The sequence below is a fragment of the Schistocerca serialis genome, chromosome 1 (genome assembly GCF_023864345.2).
Source record: "Schistocerca serialis cubense isolate TAMUIC-IGC-003099 chromosome 1, iqSchSeri2.2, whole genome shotgun sequence".
NCBI classification, from domain to species: Eukaryota; Metazoa; Arthropoda; class Insecta; order Orthoptera; family Acrididae; genus Schistocerca; species Schistocerca serialis.
The window spans coordinates 1,175,597,241-1,175,615,742 of record NC_064638.1 but is presented as its reverse complement, the minus strand read 5'-3'; the positions used below and the strand labels follow the sequence as shown (position 1 = coordinate 1,175,615,742).

General features: G+C 44.6%; 1 protein-coding gene across 3 annotated transcripts in view; it reads right to left on the bottom strand.

Moving 5' to 3' along the window:
* The window catches only part of LOC126418639 (short-chain dehydrogenase/reductase family 9C member 7-like), a 173,546-nt gene that overhangs the window by 81,783 nt on the left and 73,261 nt on the right, over window positions 1–18,502 (bottom strand). For all 3 annotated transcript variants that reach the window (XM_050085495.1, XM_050085514.1, XM_050085504.1), the window contains exon 4: window positions 3,009–3,191. In XM_050085495.1, coding sequence (XP_049941452.1) covers window positions 3,009–3,191 — 183 coding nt within the window. The remainder of the gene's footprint in view (window positions 1–3,008; window positions 3,192–18,502) is intronic.

The window sequence follows — 18,502 nt, the reverse complement described above, 5'->3', positions numbered from 1 at the left end:
CCTGTCTCTCTGTATCGCCTCCATGTCCGAACAACATCGCTTTGGTTCACTCATAGACGCCTGGACACTTCCCTTGTTGAGACCCCTTCCTGGCACAAAGTAACAATGCGGACGCGATCGAACTGCAGTTTTGACCGTCTAGGCATGGTTGAACTACAAACAACACGAGCCGTGTACCTCCTTCCTGGTGGAATGACTGGAACTGATCGGCTGTCGAGCTCCCTCCGTCTAATAAGCGCTACTCATGCATGGTTCTTTACATCTTTGGGCGGGTTTAGTGACCTCCCTGAACAGTCAAAGGGACTGTGTCTGTGTTACCATATCCACAGTTAACTTCTGTCTTCAGGAGTTCTGGAAATCTGGGTGATGCAAAACTTTTTTTGATGTGTGTATATACTTTAATAAAAAGCATGATAACTAAAGGCAAAGGAAAATTTGAGACTGCAAATAAATTTCAAAGAAACGATTTTACTTACAGCATACACGAGGACTCTGCAAGTAACTTTCCCGAACGGGCTTGTAATTAAAGTGTCCGACAAACATGTAAGTCGAGAATTCTCATTCGTCGACGTCAATCGAAACTTTCTTTTTAACGTGACGTATAATAAAAAATTTACATTCGTATGTTCCCTTTCTTGGTTACCGTACCAACTGACTTATAACCGACTTCGTAAATGTTAAGACAGTCGATCTAAGTAAGTTCTGCACAGGATAACATATACGCCCTTTTCCTCAGCTATACCTCTTATTTCACTTTACTAGTAAATTGAAGGTTAGGAGTTAGGTTCGAGTCTTGTCCCAACAAGCAACTATCACACAGTTTATCCGCAGGCGCAAGGTATTATGTCCGCCTAGGCGGGCCTCATGACGCTAGGGTCAGTTCCAGTACAGCACTCGCTGCCGCATCGCGGTCGCGAACTGGGGCCGGGGCAGTTTCAGGTAAGTTTTTAAAGTTTGACGATAGTTAATGGATTTGTAGTTTTAGCTTGACGATGTCCACCATGGTCAAACGGTAGTTACTTTTATTCTGAAGAAGGTTGGGTTATTCCGACTGAAACCTAGGTAAATCTAGGTAAACATTTCAACTGAGGCTGTTGGTCATTAAAATTAAAATTAATATTTATACAGTTGCTGACAGGGCCGCGAAATGTTGAAAATCTTTAATTTACATATCTGTCCAAGCCCTGCGTGGACCATAAATTTGAAAGGATTCGGCCATGACGAAATGTGTGTGAATTCCTATGGGACCAAACTGCTGAGGTCGTCAGTGACTAGACTTACACACTACTTAAACTAACTTACGCTAAGAAGAACACACACACCCATGCCCGAGGGAGGACTCCAATCCCCGGCGGGAGGGCCTTGTTAGTACTCACAACGTTTTGGTAAGGAACGCAAGTCCAGAAACGGTCCTGTTTGGATATAAAATTAGTTTGAAAATCGGATCCCTTTCAACTCCCCCGCTTCACAGTACATACATAAACTACGGAGAGGACGCCTTCGTCAGTCCCTGTTATAATTATGACGTCACGCACCATTTTCGTCCGACTAAAACGACTACGAGAAACTAGTACTTTCACAACTAGGAGGGTTGACTTTGTTACATCTGCATACTGTGCAGTGGGAGTTTTGAAAGTGATACGGTTTTACATCCAAGCGTCAAACGATACATTTCCAAAGACGTGTTCCTTTATGAAAACTTTGTCTACTACGTCCGGTCTACAACAGCTTGAAACCTGTAATAGGAATTGTGTAACAGGCTGAATACTCTTTTCTAAACAACCATACCCAGCAGATTTCGAAACAATTTAACTTAATTTCAAACTACTGACTTGGCGACAGGGTGGTGCCTTCGTCATGACATGTGTCACGATCTGCTGGCGCCGAGTGAAAGAAAAATCAAGAAAATACGTAACACAAAATGTGCACAATCTTCTGGGTCGACTGGAAGCAAGACAAGCGACTGTCTGACATAAAAAGATTAAATCCTTAGGACGCGCGCGCGCGTGTGTGTGTGTCCAGCGTCTCCTCATGAAACACTGACTCGTTTCCAGCCAAATTTACTTCACGTACTGCTTGCTATACAAGAATCAAAATCAGCACTGTGGGTTTTAGAACCTAACTCCTATAGGACCAGGGATATGGGCAAAATAGGTTTGCCAATCCTGAAATATAGGCTGCCCTCGTGACAGGCATTTTTTGTGAGTAGTGCTGGCGTGCCTTGGAGATGATACACATGCTGATGTGGACAGCTGAACAGGCGGAGGGGGAAGAGAGGAGATGGATAATGAGATAGTGGGAGAGAATGAGGTAGAAAGGTAGAGGGGGAGGAGAAGATGGACAGATAGAGTGTGAAGGTGGCTGAGGTAAAGGGGAAGACAGAGGGGGAGGAGAAGATGGACAGATAGAGTGTGAAGGTGGCTGAGGTAAAGGGGAAGACAGAGGGGATGGATAGAGTAAGTGGAGAGATGGACAAGGGAGGAGGTGTGTTGTGCAGGTAATATCAGCATATCTAGCAGGGGCTCCATGTGCACACAGACATAGCTGAGTGGAGAGATAGGGGGGGGGGGGGGCGAGGGAAGGATGTGGGTAGTGAGAGATTTGGGAGAATGAGGTGGACAGAAGAAGGGAAGGAGGAGACAGAGGAGATGGATAAAGAGAGTGGAGACGAGGAGATGGAGAGATGGACAAGGGAGGAGGTGTGTTGTGCAGGTAATATCAACTTGTCTTGCAGGGGCTGCATGTGTATGGAGATAGCTGAGCAGAGTGACAAGGGGTGGGGGGGGGGGGGAGGAAGGATGTGGATAGTGAGAGATGTGGGAGGAAGAGGCTAGAGATAAAGAATTTTGGTGGTGTATATATCCAGCAGACATTCACAATGGAAAGGCTGGGTCGGATTGAAGCTACATTGTGTAGGGATGCAAACCATTGGCCAGTTAGTAGCGCCATGTTACGAGCTCAGCGCAGCTGCTGTGCTGTTGCAGTCCTTGGTGGTGCTGTTTACGTACCCAGTGGACTGGCGACGGTGACGATGCGGCCCTTGGCCTGCCGGATGAGCGGCAGACAGGCCTGCGTGACGCGCACCACGCCCACCGCGTTGACGGCCAGCGTGCGCTCGAACGCCTCCGGGGGCGCCAGCTCCGCCTCCCCCGCCTCCAGCACCCCGGCGTTGTTCACCAGCGCCCACAGCTCTGCGGAACACACGGTCAGTCCTCGCTCATGGGTTCTGTCAATCTGCACGGCCTTTGTGAGCAACCAATAATGAAGCGAGCTCAGTGTTGTATCTCTTACTACACTGTAGGGTCTCAGCGTTACCACCATATCAACATGCGAAACATTACGCCGATTCGTCACCGCGAAATGAATACCACCTAGTGGCGTTGCACGTCCATGAACGTTAAGGGAAATATGTAAGCAGAGTAAAGGAAAGTATGTAAGCAGAGTAGAGGAAAATGGGGAAGCACTGTAGCGATGATAGGGGTCAAAAATCGGCAAACAAAAACGACTTTGACAAAGGGCAGATTGTGAGGGCCCAGCGAATGGGAACGAGCATCTCGAAAACGGATAAGCTGTTCGGTCGTTCCTGGGCTACTTTCGTGAGTATGTATCGAAAGTGGCTGAAGAAAATCGACATGGCGTGACGACAGAGTACAATGCTGTTGCAGCCATAAATGTCTCGAAACACATCGTTGAGCACTCACTGTTGGGCAAGGTGCTCTGCAGCAGACGACATCTTCTGAATCAAGACTGCAGTGGATGTGGCCAGGTCCTATTTAAGGCCCAAGCTACACAAGCCGCCACTTTGGACGCCAAGTTCAGAGGGGCTCCACAACTGTAAGAGTTCCGTACGGGACATAAAACAGGAGTAGCGCCCTCTTTAGAGGGTCAAGCTGTGAGTGGCCGTCAGTGGCAACCAAGAGCAAGATTGGTATACATTTGTATGACAATCAGTATGGGAGACGGGTGAGAGGGAGGCGCCAAAGGACAAGTTGCTTGTGTGGAAAAATGTTCTCGGACCAGCCCTGGGTGTGGCATTATCGAAATTGGTGTATGTATCAATGGAAACGTGTTGCATGTACCAAATTTATTCGGTTGCTTGGAACGTTCACAATGTAGTAAGCTCCAGTAATTTAAGGAGTTGCGTGACTGTGCGTAGATTTATGGTAACCAATACCTACCACGCATTATCGCTGCTGTATTTTGGTCCAATGGTGGATTAACTCGTTATTCAGCTGGAGCTTAATGTATCAATTCAAAATTGTGGGTATGCAAGGTAAACCCTTGTTCCACCGACAAAATTTTGAAGGCTGCTCAGGGAGGGTTGTTAAGGGATATTTTCTGAGTACTTTCATCCCCTGGTCTCCAGCTGCTCGTTTCACAGTAATTGTATTTCGCGATCCAAAGGTAATAATGATATAAGTTGCTAGAGGGCATTGAAATACGCTGAATAGCCAAAGAAACTGGTACACCTGCCTATCATCGTATACGGCCTCCGCGAGCACGCCGAAGTGCCGCAACACAACGTGGATGGACTCTACTGATGTCTGAAGTAGTGTTGGAGGGAACTGACACCATGAATCCTGCAGCGCTAGCCATAAACCCGGAAGAGTACAAGGGATGGAGATCTCTTCTGAAGAGCACGTTGCAAGGCATCCCAGATATGCTCAATAATGTTCAAGTCTGGGGAGTTTGGTGGCCAACGGAAGTGAGTAAACTCAGAAGAGTGTCCCTGGAGACACTCTGTAGCAATTCTGGGCGCGTGGAGTGTCGCGTTTTCCTGTTGGAATTGCCAAAGTCCGTCGGAATGCACAATGGACATGAGTGGACGAAGGTGATCGGACAGGATACTTACGTACGTGTCACCTGTCACAGTCGTATCTAGAAGTATCAGGGGTCCCATATCACTCCAACTGCACACGCTCTGCACCATTACAGAGACTCCACTAGCTTGAACAGTCCACTGCTGACACTCAGGATCCATGGATTCATGAAATTGTCTCCATATCCGTACACGTCCATCCACTTGATACAATTTGAAACGAGACTCGTCCGACCAGGCAACATGTTTCCAGTCATCAACAGTCCAATGTCGGTGTTGACGGGCCCAGGCGAGGCGTAAAACTTTGTGTGCTTCGAAAGCCCATATCGATGATGTTTCGTTGAATGGTTCCCACGCATACACTTGTTGATGGGCCAGCACTGAAATCTACAGCAATTTGCGGAAGGATAGTACTTCTATGACGTTGAACGATTCTCTGCAGTCGTCGTTGGTCCTGTTCTTGCAGGACCTTTTTCCTGCGGTGTGGGAGTTTTGATGTTTTACCGGATTCCTGGTATTCACGATACAGACGTGAAATGGTCGTACGGGAAAATTCCCACTTTATCGCCGCCTCGGACTTGCTGTTTGCCACCGTTCGTGCGCCGACTATAATACCACGTTCAGACTCACTTAAATCCTGATAACCTACCATTGTAGCAGCAGTAACCGATCTAAGAATTGTGCCAGGCAGTTGTTGTCTTATGGAGGCGTTGCCGACCGCAGCACCGTATTCTGCCTGTTTACATATCTCTGTATTTGAATACGCATGCCTGTTCCAGTTTCTTTGGTGCTTCCGTGTATAACTGTATTTCATTTGGTTTCTTACACCCGATCTATCTACCTGTCTGTATTTTTTTTAAATTCTTTATTCAAAATTATTGTAATTATCCATGTTAACCCACTACTTAATACGTTAGTGGGTCCTAATTTCATATTTTACATTTCTGCAGCTATTGTTTCTACACTACAGGTAAGTACTTTCAATTCCTCAACCACTACAGGGAACTCTAATCCTCTATTGTTCAGTTTCTACCTATGTCTAAGTGTTGGTTATTTTATATTTCTCTCTGAACTCTATTATTAATGCACATCTAATTTATCCTACTAACCTATACTCAAATGGCTCTGAGCACTATGGGACTTAACATCTATGGTCATCAGTGCCCTAGAACTTAGAACTACTTAAACCTAACTAACCTAAGGACATCACACAACACCCAGTCATCACGAGGCAGAGAAAATCCCTGACCCCGCCGGGAATCGAACCCGGGAACCCGGGCGTGGGAAGCGAGAACGCTACCGCACAACCACGAGCTGCTGACTAACCTATACTACCTGCAGCGTTACAGGTGTCCCAGTAGTATATAAACCTAGTTATTGTTGGCCTTGCCGACCGAGCTAACCCCAGTAGGCGTGCCCCTGGCAGTGGGCTGGCCGATGACTACTTAAACCTAACTAACCTAAGGACATCACACAACACCCAGTCATCACGAGGCAGAGAAAATCCCTGACCCCGCCGGGAATCGAACCCGGGAACCCGGGCGTGGGAAGCGAGAACGCTACCGCACGACCACGAGCTGCTGACTAACCTATACTACCTGCAGCGTTACAGGTGTCCCAGTAGTATATAAACCTAGTTATTGTTGGCCTTGCCGACCGAGCTAACCCCAGTAGGCGTGCCCCTGGCAGTGGGCTGGCCGATGACTTGGTTTCGCTGCAGTGCTATGCTAAGAAGTTTTATCCTATCTTTCTACAACTAACCAATTTCTTATATCTATCGTCTAATTTCGTGCGTGTCTTGATCGGTAGGTGATGCACACCCTCCCCCCTGATCCAAGGCTAGGCGGATCCCAGCCGTGAAGCGGCTGGCCAAGTGCAGGCCCCTAGCTGAACAGGGAAGGTGCACGGAGTCTAAGTCAGTGTGATTATTTACTGGTTGTTCCTCAGAAATTCCCTAAGGACTTTTTTAAGGATCTCATCTGAAAGCTTATTAAGGACATTGAATGTGTCCTCTTGCCTGAGCATAACTGTCTGTATTGGACTAAAAATTTCTACTTTTTAGTACAAACGCCGACCGTATACCTCATGTTTTTTGTTTGGAAACAAAATTGTTCCATCCACTCGCGGTACTTGGTGTTGGCAACACTAATGCCTACTTTACCCTTCACCCCCTAGCCTTCAGTCAGTATCGCTCGGTTCTGTCTCGGGTTTGTTTTTCCAGGAGTGTTATTTGAACGTTGACACTGCCGCGCACCAGTATGTGTAGGTTTATTGATCAATAGTAGGCCAATACGTTCATTATGTGTGGGTTCACTGAATGCAGTGGAAGAGTAGCATAGTGGCGATGTGCTCAGATGTTCCCGCAATGATGACAAACACATTACTACCGCATCTGCAAAATGGTTCAAATGGCTCTGAGCACTATGGGACTTAACATCTATGGTCATCAGTCCCCTAGAACTTAGAACTACTTAAACCTAACTAACCTAAGGACATCACACAACACCCAGCCATCACGAGGCAGAGAAAATCCCTGACCCCGCCGGGAATCGAACCCGGGAACCCGGGCGTGGGAAGCGAGAACGCTACCGCACGACCACGAGATGCGGGCCCGCATCTGCAGATTATGTTACTATACATAGCGGTGCGCCGCACTGTTAACGTTGTAAGCTCCCCCAGTTCAGTGCAATTAATTTTAAGGTAGTTGGATCTGTCAAAGAAAGACAACTTACAAGCAGATCATGTCCAGCAAAACAATGACTGGTTGGTTGGTTGATTTGGTGGACGGGACCAAACAGCGAGGTCATCGATCTCGTCGGATTAGGGAACGATAGGGAAGTCGGTCGTGTCGTTTCAAAGGAAGCATCCCGGCATTTCCTTGAAGCGATTTAGGGAAATCACGAGAAACCTAAATAAGGATGGCCGGACTCGGGTTTGAACCGTCGTCCTCCCGAACGCGAGTCCAGTGTGCTAACCGCTGCGCCACCTCGGTCGTCCAAAATAATGAACCGTGTGTCTGCTGTCCTCAATGTGCCAGTAATTAACTACCAGACAAAATTAATAACTAGTAGTGACAAGAATCCTCTGTAACAAAAGAAGTAATACAATGTCTTAGTTTACTGATCGTTCAACAACAGGACACCCTTACGTATGTCCTCATTCATACTGATATAATTGATAAATCCGTTTATTCCAGAGAAGACACTATTCCTTCATGTTGACTCAGAACGAATCTGATTATAAATATACACTGAAGCTCCAAAGAAACTGGTATAAGCAAGGGTATATGTAAACAGGCAGAATACAGCGCTGTGCTCGTCAACGCCTGTATAAGACAACAAGTGTCTGGCGCAGATCGATTACAGCTGCTACAATGGCAGGTTATGAAGATTTAAGTGAGTTTGAACGTGGTGTTATAGTCAGCGCACCAGCGATGGTACACAGGATCTTCGGGGTAACGATGAAGTGGGGATTTTCCCGTATGACCGTTTCACGAGTATACCGCGAATATCAGGAATCCGTTAAAACATCAAATCTCCTACATCTCTAAGGCCGGAAAAAGATCCTGCAAGAACGAGACCATCGACGACTGAGGAGAATCGTTCAACGTGACAGAAGTGCAGCCGTTGCTCAAATTGTTGTAGGTTTGATCCATCAGCAAGTGTCACAGTACGAACCAATCAAAGCCGGCCGCTGGTGGCCGAGCGGTTCTAGGCGCTTCAGTCTGGAACCGCGCGACCGCTACGGTCGCAGGTTCGAATTCTGCCTTGGGCATGGATGTGTGTGATGTCCTTAGGTTAGTTAGGTTTAAGTAGTTCTAAGTTCTAGGGGACTGATGACCTGAGATGTGCTCAGAGCCATTTTTTGAACCACTCAACGAAACATCATCGATACGGGCTTTCGGAGCCGAAGGCCCACTCGTGTACAATTGATGACCGCACGACACAATGCTTTACGTCTCGCCTGGCCCTGGCAACACCGATATTTGATTGTTGATGAGTGGAAACATGTTGGGTGGTCGGACGAATCTCGTTTACAATTGTATCGAACGGATGGAAGTGTATAGCTATGGAGGCAACCCGATGAATCCATGGGTCCTGCATGTCAACAGGGGACTGCTTAAGCTAGTGTGGGGCGTGTGCAGTTGGAGTGATATGTCTGATAGTCTAGATTCGACTCTGACTGGTGATACGTACATAAGCATCATGTCTGTTGACCTGCATCCGTTCATGTCCATTGTGTATTCCGGCTGACTTGGGCAATTCCAGCACGACTATGGGATACTACACACGTCCAGAATTGCTACAAAGTAGCTCCAGGAACATTCTTCTGAGCTTAAACACTTTTGCTGACACCAAACTCCCCAGACATGAACATTACTGAGGATATCTAGGATGCCTTGCAAAGTGCTGTTCAGAAGAGATCCCACTCCTCGTACTCTTACTGATTTATGGACAGCCCTGCAGGAATCATGGTGTCATTTCCCTCCAGCACTACTTCATACATTAGTTGTGTCCATGCCACGTCGTATTGCGGCACTTCTGTGGGCTCGTGGGACCCTACACGATATGAGGCAGGTGTACCAGTTTTGTGGCTCTTTGAAAGCAGTCGGATGTTTCGAAGAAAGACAACTTACAAACAGATCACATCTAGCAAAACAATGAAACTGTGTGTCTCCTACCCGCAACGTACCAGTAATTAATTGCCACACAAAATTAGTAACTAGTGATGACAAGAATTCTCTGCAACAAATAGTTCAATGACTTAATTCATTGGTCTTCTAACAGCAGAACAACAATAATTACGTCCTTCTCATTCATACTGTCATAAATCATAAATCCATTTATACCAGAGAAGCCACTATTGTTTCATGTTGATTCATTACGAATCTGTTTATAAAAATAGAAAGCATGCCTGTAAATTATTCCACGTTCCAATGCCCACGCAAAAAAACAGATATACACAAGAATCACATAAGTTGACAGCTGGTATGGGTAAATTAATTGTCCACGACACGAAAGACTCTCGAATCACTCTCATTAATCTGTGTGTACGAGGTTTAGTGGAACAATAACGGGACTGATGCTGTCACAGGGTAAGTGCGCATGCGTCAAAGTTGAACGATCACTAGCTATCAAGTATGCAACCTTCTCAGTCAAATCCGGCTCTCTACAGACAAATCAGTGAGCCTGTGACCTTCGTTTGGGTACGATCTGTTATTTTATTTTGTCGGTGAAAATGGTAAGTGTAATAACGGAGCAAAGAACTGTTGTGAAGATTAATATGAAAGTTGGAGAAACAGCTTCCGAAACCTATCTTTTACTAAAAGAAGTGTGTGGCAAAGACAGTTTTAAAACGTATGCGAGTTTCTGAGTTTTGCAAGTGTTTCCAAGGTGGCCAGGAAGACGCTGAAGATGACTCACGCAAGGGACGGCCTTCAACATTAAAAACTGATGAAAATGTCGAAAAAGTAGGTAATCTTATTCGATCTGACCATCGATTGAGTTTTCTTTCAATTGCTGAAATTGTAGGAATTGACAAAGAATGCTCAAGGCAAATTTTACACAAATAATTTAACATGAGAAACGTGTGTGCGAAACTGCTGCCGAAAATTCTCACGATCGAACAAAAAGAAGGTCGTCAAAATGTTTGTACTGCCACTTTGAATACCACTGGAAACGACAGCAGTTTCTTGGAAAGAGTGATAACACGTGAGGAATCTTCATTTTTCACTTCTGATCCAGAAGCTAAACGCCAATACACCCACGGTAGGGGCCCAACTTCACAGAAAGCGAAAAGCGCTCGAATGAGCCAGTCAAGATTCAAAGCGATGATGATTGTCTTTCGACACTCATGGAACTGCGTACCTTGGTTCCTGAAGATCAAACTATTAACTAACATTATTACCTTGAGGTTCACGCTCAACTCCGTGAGATAATAAGAAGAAAGACGCGAGTTGTGGAAGAACAACTCATGGTTTCTGCATAGAGAGAAAGCAGCGCTCATACATCATTGTCTGTTAAGAAGTTTCTAGTGAAATACAGCATTACTGTGTTAGACCACCCGCTTTATCCGCCAGACCTAGCACCATGTGACTTATCTCTTACCCAATGTAAAATATGAATTAAAATGGACAAAATTTCAGCCCGATAAAACAGTGAAGGAAAGAAAAGAAAGTCACTCGTTTTCAAGGAGATAACAGGGGAAGATTTCCAGCACTGTTTCCACCAATGAAGGAAGCGAAGGGGAGTATATTGAAGGTGACAATAACTAAATATACATGTTCTTGAAATAAAATGTTGTTAGATGGCTATTTTTGGATGATGTTATTGGATGTGTTAGTATTGTAAAGGAAAATGATATATTTGAAGAACTGTGGCCAGATAAACAGTTATTAGGCGTGTCCGTGCCTGCGATGGCAGCACTGAGGAGTAATAGAATTTTTGTCACACGGTATTGGAAATCTGTGGTCGTTGAGTGTGCAGTGTAATGCATGGACGCGCTTTTGGAACTGTGTGAGTTGCAGATTTATTACGAGGAGAAATGATGACTCAGAAAGATGGTTGGATAGCATAACGGACATAAAAAATTTCTGAAATGGAGAACGAGGTATTATTTGATGAGGTAAAAAGTTTATTTTTATTTTTGTAGACTTGTATAATTGACCAACTTCACCTTCATCATAGCGAGTTATTGATAATTGCTCTATTCCAGAATGAGATTTCCATTCTGCAGTGGAGTATGCACTGATATAAAACTTCCTGGCACATTAAAACTGTGTGCCGGACCGATACTCGACCTCGGAACTTTTGCCTTTCGCTTGCAACTGCTCTAACATTTGAGCTACCCAAGCGGTATTCACGACACCTCCTCACCGCTTCAGTTCTGTCAGTACCTCGTGTCCTACCCTCCAAACTTCACAGCTCTTCTGTGAACCTTGCAGAACGGGCACTCCTGGAAGAAAGGATACTTCAGAGACATGGCTTAGTTGGGGGATGTTCCCAGAATGAGATTTTCACTCTGCAGCGGAGTGTGCACTGATATGAAACCTCCTGGCAGGTTAAAACTGTGTGCCGGACCGAGACTCCAACTCGGGCCGTTTGCCTTTCGCGGGCAAGTGATATACTATCTTAGCTAACCCCATGTTCACAGCTCCAATTCCGCCAGTATCTGTGAGGAAGGTCGTGAGTCGTGCACGGTTAGCTCACATGTTAGTGCACTTGCCCTCGAAAGGCAAAGGTTCTGAGTTCGACTCTCGGTCTGGCACACAGTTTTAATCTGCCAGGAAGTTTGAACCGCTCTATTGATTGGTCTTCTGAGTTAATTTACTGTACTATGGAAGTTGTTAGATTAAATAAATTTCACATTAGGGTCTATAGTGATTTCTGATAAGTTCCTTCCTAACTGAATCTTGAGAATTAAATGTTGAATCATGTGTTTTATTGGCATTCTGTATCAAGATTATGAACCCCTGGACCAATTGTACTTAGCTTTTAACAGTACTTTTTTAGCTGTTGCGGAGTCTTGCTGTATTGTTGTTTCTGTCAGTGCTTTATTTGGCAGGTGAGATTCATAATACGTGATTTCGATTAATTTCCTCACAAATAAAGAATTTTTTAAAAAAAAAGGTGTCCTAAATTCTTGCTTGAGACAGTATTGGTAACAACTGGAAAAAGTAATAGGAAAGACCTGAAATAAATATACAGATGGTGCAAAAGTACGAATGTAACTTATGCATGATGTGTCACTACGAAGTAACGGAGGTAGATGAAACTTGAACCGTATATAAAAAGAACTGCTTCAGTATAGTAAAGAAGATAACAATGAGACGAACAGAAATAACACTTTTCTTCACGCACTGAGACGTGACTTATAATGGTCCCCTGGACATGGTTCTTAAAGGTGTGTGTGTGATCACCACAGAGACCAGTACATGCTCTGCAACATGCACCAGAGCTGGCCGCAAGGCTGTTTTGGAGTTCTTGTGATGGGGCGTTCCAGTCCTAAACCAACGCGGTTGACAACTGCTGCACGGATGCTGGTGAAAGTAAACGTGCGGCAATACGTCTCCGCAACGCACCCCACTCGTGCCCGGTGTGATAATGGGCAGCCCATCCCATTCGCCAAATATCCTCTCGTTCCAAGAGCTCCGGATCCACCTGCGCATCGTCATCCATGAAGATGAAGTCATGAGCGAATGCATCCATGAAAAGACGCACGTAGGGAAGGAGTACGGTGTCTCAACAACTTTGAGGCTGACATGATGGAATGTTTGGAAGTCAGTACACCCAAGTTGTGATGCGTTCGGTAGATGTTCAGCAGCACGTACACATGCACCAAAGGACATCCAATAGTTTCCCCGCCGTGTATAATGTCCAGGGAACCATCATAAATCGCGGTGACTTCAGTGTAATTATTGTCTTTGATAAAAGTGCCATTTCTCTTCCCCTGACTGCGTATGTCTTTGAGTTACCGTTTGTAGTAAACTGTAGCACTTCTTTCTATGTCTGGTCCAAGTTTCATCGAGATACGTTACCTGGTGGTGACACATCATGCGAAAGTTACATTCGTCTTTAAGTTTTTCATACAAAATACTTCTTGTGTCCACAATGATATGTACTCAGCTGTTTGGGCTGTCTTCCTGTTGTCAATCAGGCCGGCCGGTGTGGCCGTGCGGTTAAAGGCGCTTCAGTCTGGAACCGCGTGACCGCTGCGGTCGCAGGTTCTAATCCTGCCTCGGGCATGGATGTGTGTGATGTCCTTAGGTTAGTTAGGTTTAATTAGTTCTAAGTTCTAGGCGACTGATGACCTCAGAAGTTAAGTCGCACAGTGCTCAGAGCCATTTTTTTGTTGTCAATCACTGTTTACTTCCTGTTGGTTATTTTTGGATCTGTAAGTGTTCTGATTGTGTTGCTGTTGTGCTTGTTCTACAGACTCAGTGTAGCGTTGAAACTGACTGTTGATGTGGGTTGAAAGAGTGCACTATACAGGTTGACTCTTACGTGAAAGAGGACAGCTACCAGCCACTTTTTACAGTGTTGTTTATTTATTTAAATAGCGCCGTTACCGGTTTCGAACATTACAGTTCATCTCCAGACGGCTATTCAAGTTAAGATACATTTTACATTAGCTTTCACTTTTTGTTTTCCAAAATTATGGAATTTCTTTGGGGTGGTGATGCCCTACAATCGAAACAAAATGTGAGACAATGTCTTTTTACCTGCAATTGTGCCTCACAACGATTTTAAACGACGTAAACAAACTATTAAAGTGAAAATGTTTTGGCTACTACGTAAGTAACCAAAATATCAGCACTTTGATAGTTTTACTACGTAATTAAGAGAAATATCTTCACTTTAATAGTTTGTTTAGATCATTTAAAATCGCTGTGAGACCACAACTGCAGTTAAAAAGACATTGTTCTACATCTTGTTTTGGTCGTAGGACACGACCATCCCAAGGAAATTTCATCATTTGGGAAAACAAAAAGTGAAAGCTAATGTAAAATTTATCTTAACGTGAATTAGCCACCTGAAAATGAACTGTAATGTTCGAAACCAGTGACAGCACTATTTAAATAAATAAATAGCATTGTCAAAAGTGGCTGGTTGCTGTCCTGTATTATATAATAGTCGACGTATATTTTTTACACAGTCACGGGTTCAGAACGTCATTTTTCGACAAAATAATAATAGCGAAGAGTGTACTGTTTGCCACCTTGTATGAATAACGAACTAGTTTCTGTTACTATGTGACAACAGGTAACTCCATATAAATACGATGTAGCTATGTTTTTCATGATATGCTTTGTTTATAGTTGGTTACATTATTCTGTGTGTTGTAATTTAATTTACAGTGAGGAATTCATAGACTTTATTGTATGCCGTCATTGATTTTATATCGGCTAGTATAGAGTTGTAAGTGCCGTTACGAAAATGATGATGGTGCGTGGGCCGAAACTGGTTCTTCAATGCAAGAATTTTATCGGCAGCTCTTGGTGGTAAATCATGCAGTTCTTCAAATATTTGCGATTTGTGTCGCGCTACCTTTTGTAAATAATCTGTCTTTTTGCCAGAATCGCTTATGCCAATGGCATTCCCCATTTGAGGTCCGTATCGTCACTAGAGATAATTCCCCATTCGTTTCTCCCCCCCCCCCCTCCCCCCTCCCCCTCCCCTCCCCCCCCTCCGCTTATACAGAATGTTCTGAAATTCTCGTTACAGGTTTGTAGTTCTTATAGATCGAAGTGAGTACATAATACTTTGAATAGGAGCCCATGTCCGGCAACATACCGTTTCCCTGCTACAATCGTTTGAAAACGTGTTTCTAAGTAGGTATGGAACAGGGTAGTCAGGGTTGGGGCAGTTACGTCGGATCGGCTGTCACTTGACGTCTGTCCTACGCTTCTGACGTAGTTCAAATCTCATTCACGTGGCTGTGAGCGTTAGAGCAACATGGCTGACTACACGTTTGCAGAATAACCGACATGATCCTTCTGAATGGCGAAGCTCACTGGAATGGAAAAGCTGCTAGTCGCCTTTATCAAGTTCTTTCTCCATAACGTCCGACTCCATCGCGCACCCTTTTCGCCAAAATTACGCAACGGTTTCGGAAAAAGGGGTATCTTCACTGTCAGCAATCATGACTGTGGTACTCCAAGGAACGGACCGTGCTGCATCACGCTGAAGCACACGAGCAGTTTGTTTGGCAATTATGAGTGTGCGGTAGATAATGGAAACAAGATTAATGAAAAATCAACGCACGTGCATAGGATTTGTCGACCCGGAAAAAGCGTTTGACAATGTAAAATAGTCCAAGATGTTCGAAATTCTGAGAAAATAAGGAGCAAGCTATAGGGAGAGGCAGGTAATATACAATATGTACAAGAGGGAATTATAAGAGTGGACGACCAAGAACGAAGTGCTCGGATTAAAAAGGGTGTAAGGTAGGTATGTAGTCTTTCACCCCTACAGTTCAACCTGTACATCGAAGAAGCAATGATGGAAATAAAAGAAAGGTTCGGGAGTGTGATTAAAATACAAGGTGACAGGATATCAATGATGCGATTCGCCTATGACATTGCTATCCTGAGTGAAAATGAAGAAGAATTATATGATCAGCTGAACGGAATGAACAGTATAATAAGTAAATCGAAGAAAGACGAAGGTAATGAGAAGTAGTAGAAATGAGAACAGCGAGAAATTTAACATCAGGATAGATGGTCAAGAAGTAGATGAAGTTAAGGAATTCTGCTACCTAGGCAGCAAAATAACCAATGACGGACGGAGCAAGGAGGACATCAAAAGCAGATTAGCAATGGAAAAAAGGGCATTCCTGGCCAAGAGAAGTCTACTAATATCAAAGATCGGTCTTAATTTGACGAAGAAATTTCTGAGAATGTACGTCTGGAGTACAGAATTATATAGTAGTGAAACATGAACTGTGGGAAAACCGGAGCAGAAGAGAGTCAAAGCATTTGAGATGTGGTGCTGCAGATGAATGTTGAAAATTAGGTGGACTGATAAGGCGAGGAATGAGGAGGTGCTGTGCAGAATTGGAGAGGAAAGGAATATGTGGAAAAAACTGAGAAGGAGAAGGGACAGGATGTTAGGACATCTGTTAAGACATCAGAGAATGACTTCCATGGTACTAGAGGAAGCTGTAGAGGGCAAAAATTGTAGAGGAAGACAGAGGGTGGATTACATCCAGCAAATAACTGAGGACGTAGGTTGCAAGTGCAACTCTGAGATGAAGAGGTTAGCACAGGAAAGGAATTCGTTGCAGGCGGTGTCAAAGCAGTCAGAAGACTGATGACGCAAAAAAAAGTTACTGATAAAATTTTCTCGGGCTTCCAGCCGCATCCAGTAGTTTAAAATCCACAAGCTTTCGGCCGAGTTCTCCTCACCATTGTCAAGTGGTGACTGTCGAATGATTGCTGGTGCCGTCCTTTTATAGCCGCGCTGTCTTCAGTGATGTCAATGGTGGTCGCTTCAGAGCCATGTATGGTAATGTTTTCATCGCATATTTGCCGCGCCCGCTATAACTCTCCGATGGCAGGGTTCCAAGCTGAGCTTAGCTGCAGGCCGCCGTCTTTACTGAGGGTGATGTCAGAAATTTTTAACTCGATCGCATCTTTTATAACACTTATCCAAAAACCAGCAGTCATCGTAATAACAAATGTCTGGCGCTAATGCAATACGGCTTCCGTTTTCTAATGTATGTTCGGCTGCCGCTGATTTCTCAGGATACCGTAGGCGAAAACATCCCTCGTGTTCCACACGGCGCTGCTCAGTACTACGTACAGTCTGTCCCATATAGAAATGTCCACACTCACACGGTACTTTACGTACTCTTGGCGTTCTGAGTCCGACATCGTCTTTCACAGGCCTCATTAGCTGTCTAATTTTAGTCAGTGCCGTAAAAACACCGTATCGATTTTATGCTTCTTTAGAAACCAGCTAATCTTTCCTGATGTTGAGCCATAGAACGGCAAGAACGCAAGCTTCTTCGTGCCCTCCTCGGAGGTCTTCTGCTTATGTTTCTTCGTCAAGATGGCTTGCGAAATTTGGCGGTTGTTGTAGCAGTTTCCTTTGAAGACTTTCCGTAAGTGACTCAGTCGCTACGGAAGGCTTTCAGCGTCTGAAACTGCTTCCGCTCGATGCACCAATGTCTTCAGAATAGAACTTTTCTGTGAAGGGTGGTGATAGCTGGTAGCATGCAGATATCGGGTTGTGTAGGTGGGCTTCCGATACACGACTACTAGTTTTCGTGACAGTGTTATAAAAGAAGCGATCGAGTTAAAAATTTCTGGCAACACCCTTAATAAAGACGGGGGCCTGCAGCTAAGGACAGCTTAGATCCCGGCCATCGGAAAGTTGAAAAGGGCTCGGCAAGTGCGCAGTGAAAACGTAGCGCCAGACATTTGTTATTACGATGACTGCTGGTTTTTGGATAAGTGTTATAGAAGATGCGATCGAGTTAAAAGTTTCTGACATCACCCTCGAGCGAGCACCAGTGACGTCGCTGAAGACAGTTCGGCTATATGAGGACGGCAGCAGCAATCGTTCGACAACCACCATTTGACAATGGCCTAGAAGAACTCCGCCGAAAGCTCATGGATTTCAAACCACTGGATGCGGCTGGAAACCCGAGAAAATTTTATGAATGTATATCGCCACGAAGCTATGCGTTCGTATAAAAATAAAAGTTAGTGAGATAATTGTTGTGTGATGTCCTTAGGTTAGTTAGGTTTAAGTAGTTCTAAGTTCTAGGGGACTGATGACCATAGATGTTAAGTCCCATAGTGCTCCGAGCCATTTGAGATAATTGTAGAACGAGTGATGTACTGGGTCACGTCTGATCAGTTACTTGTAGATGTGGTCACGTTATCAATATGTTTTCAAATGGTTATAGCACAAGGGTTCCAATTCAAAATATTATCTACTCACTACCCTCTACAAGTCTTAGAAGTCTGGAACGGGAATGTACACTTTCCACATGGTGTAAAGTGTCAGCAACCCCACCAAGCGGTATCCAATTTGGACTCGGGCAGTGGTCACAACGTTATGGTTCATCAGTGTAGAAGTTCGAGAAAGGGACTATTAAATCATTTTCACATTCTACTGTTTGTCGAAGAAGCGGAACTGCGTTCCGCGTGCTAGACGTAGAGAGACCGGTGTTGAA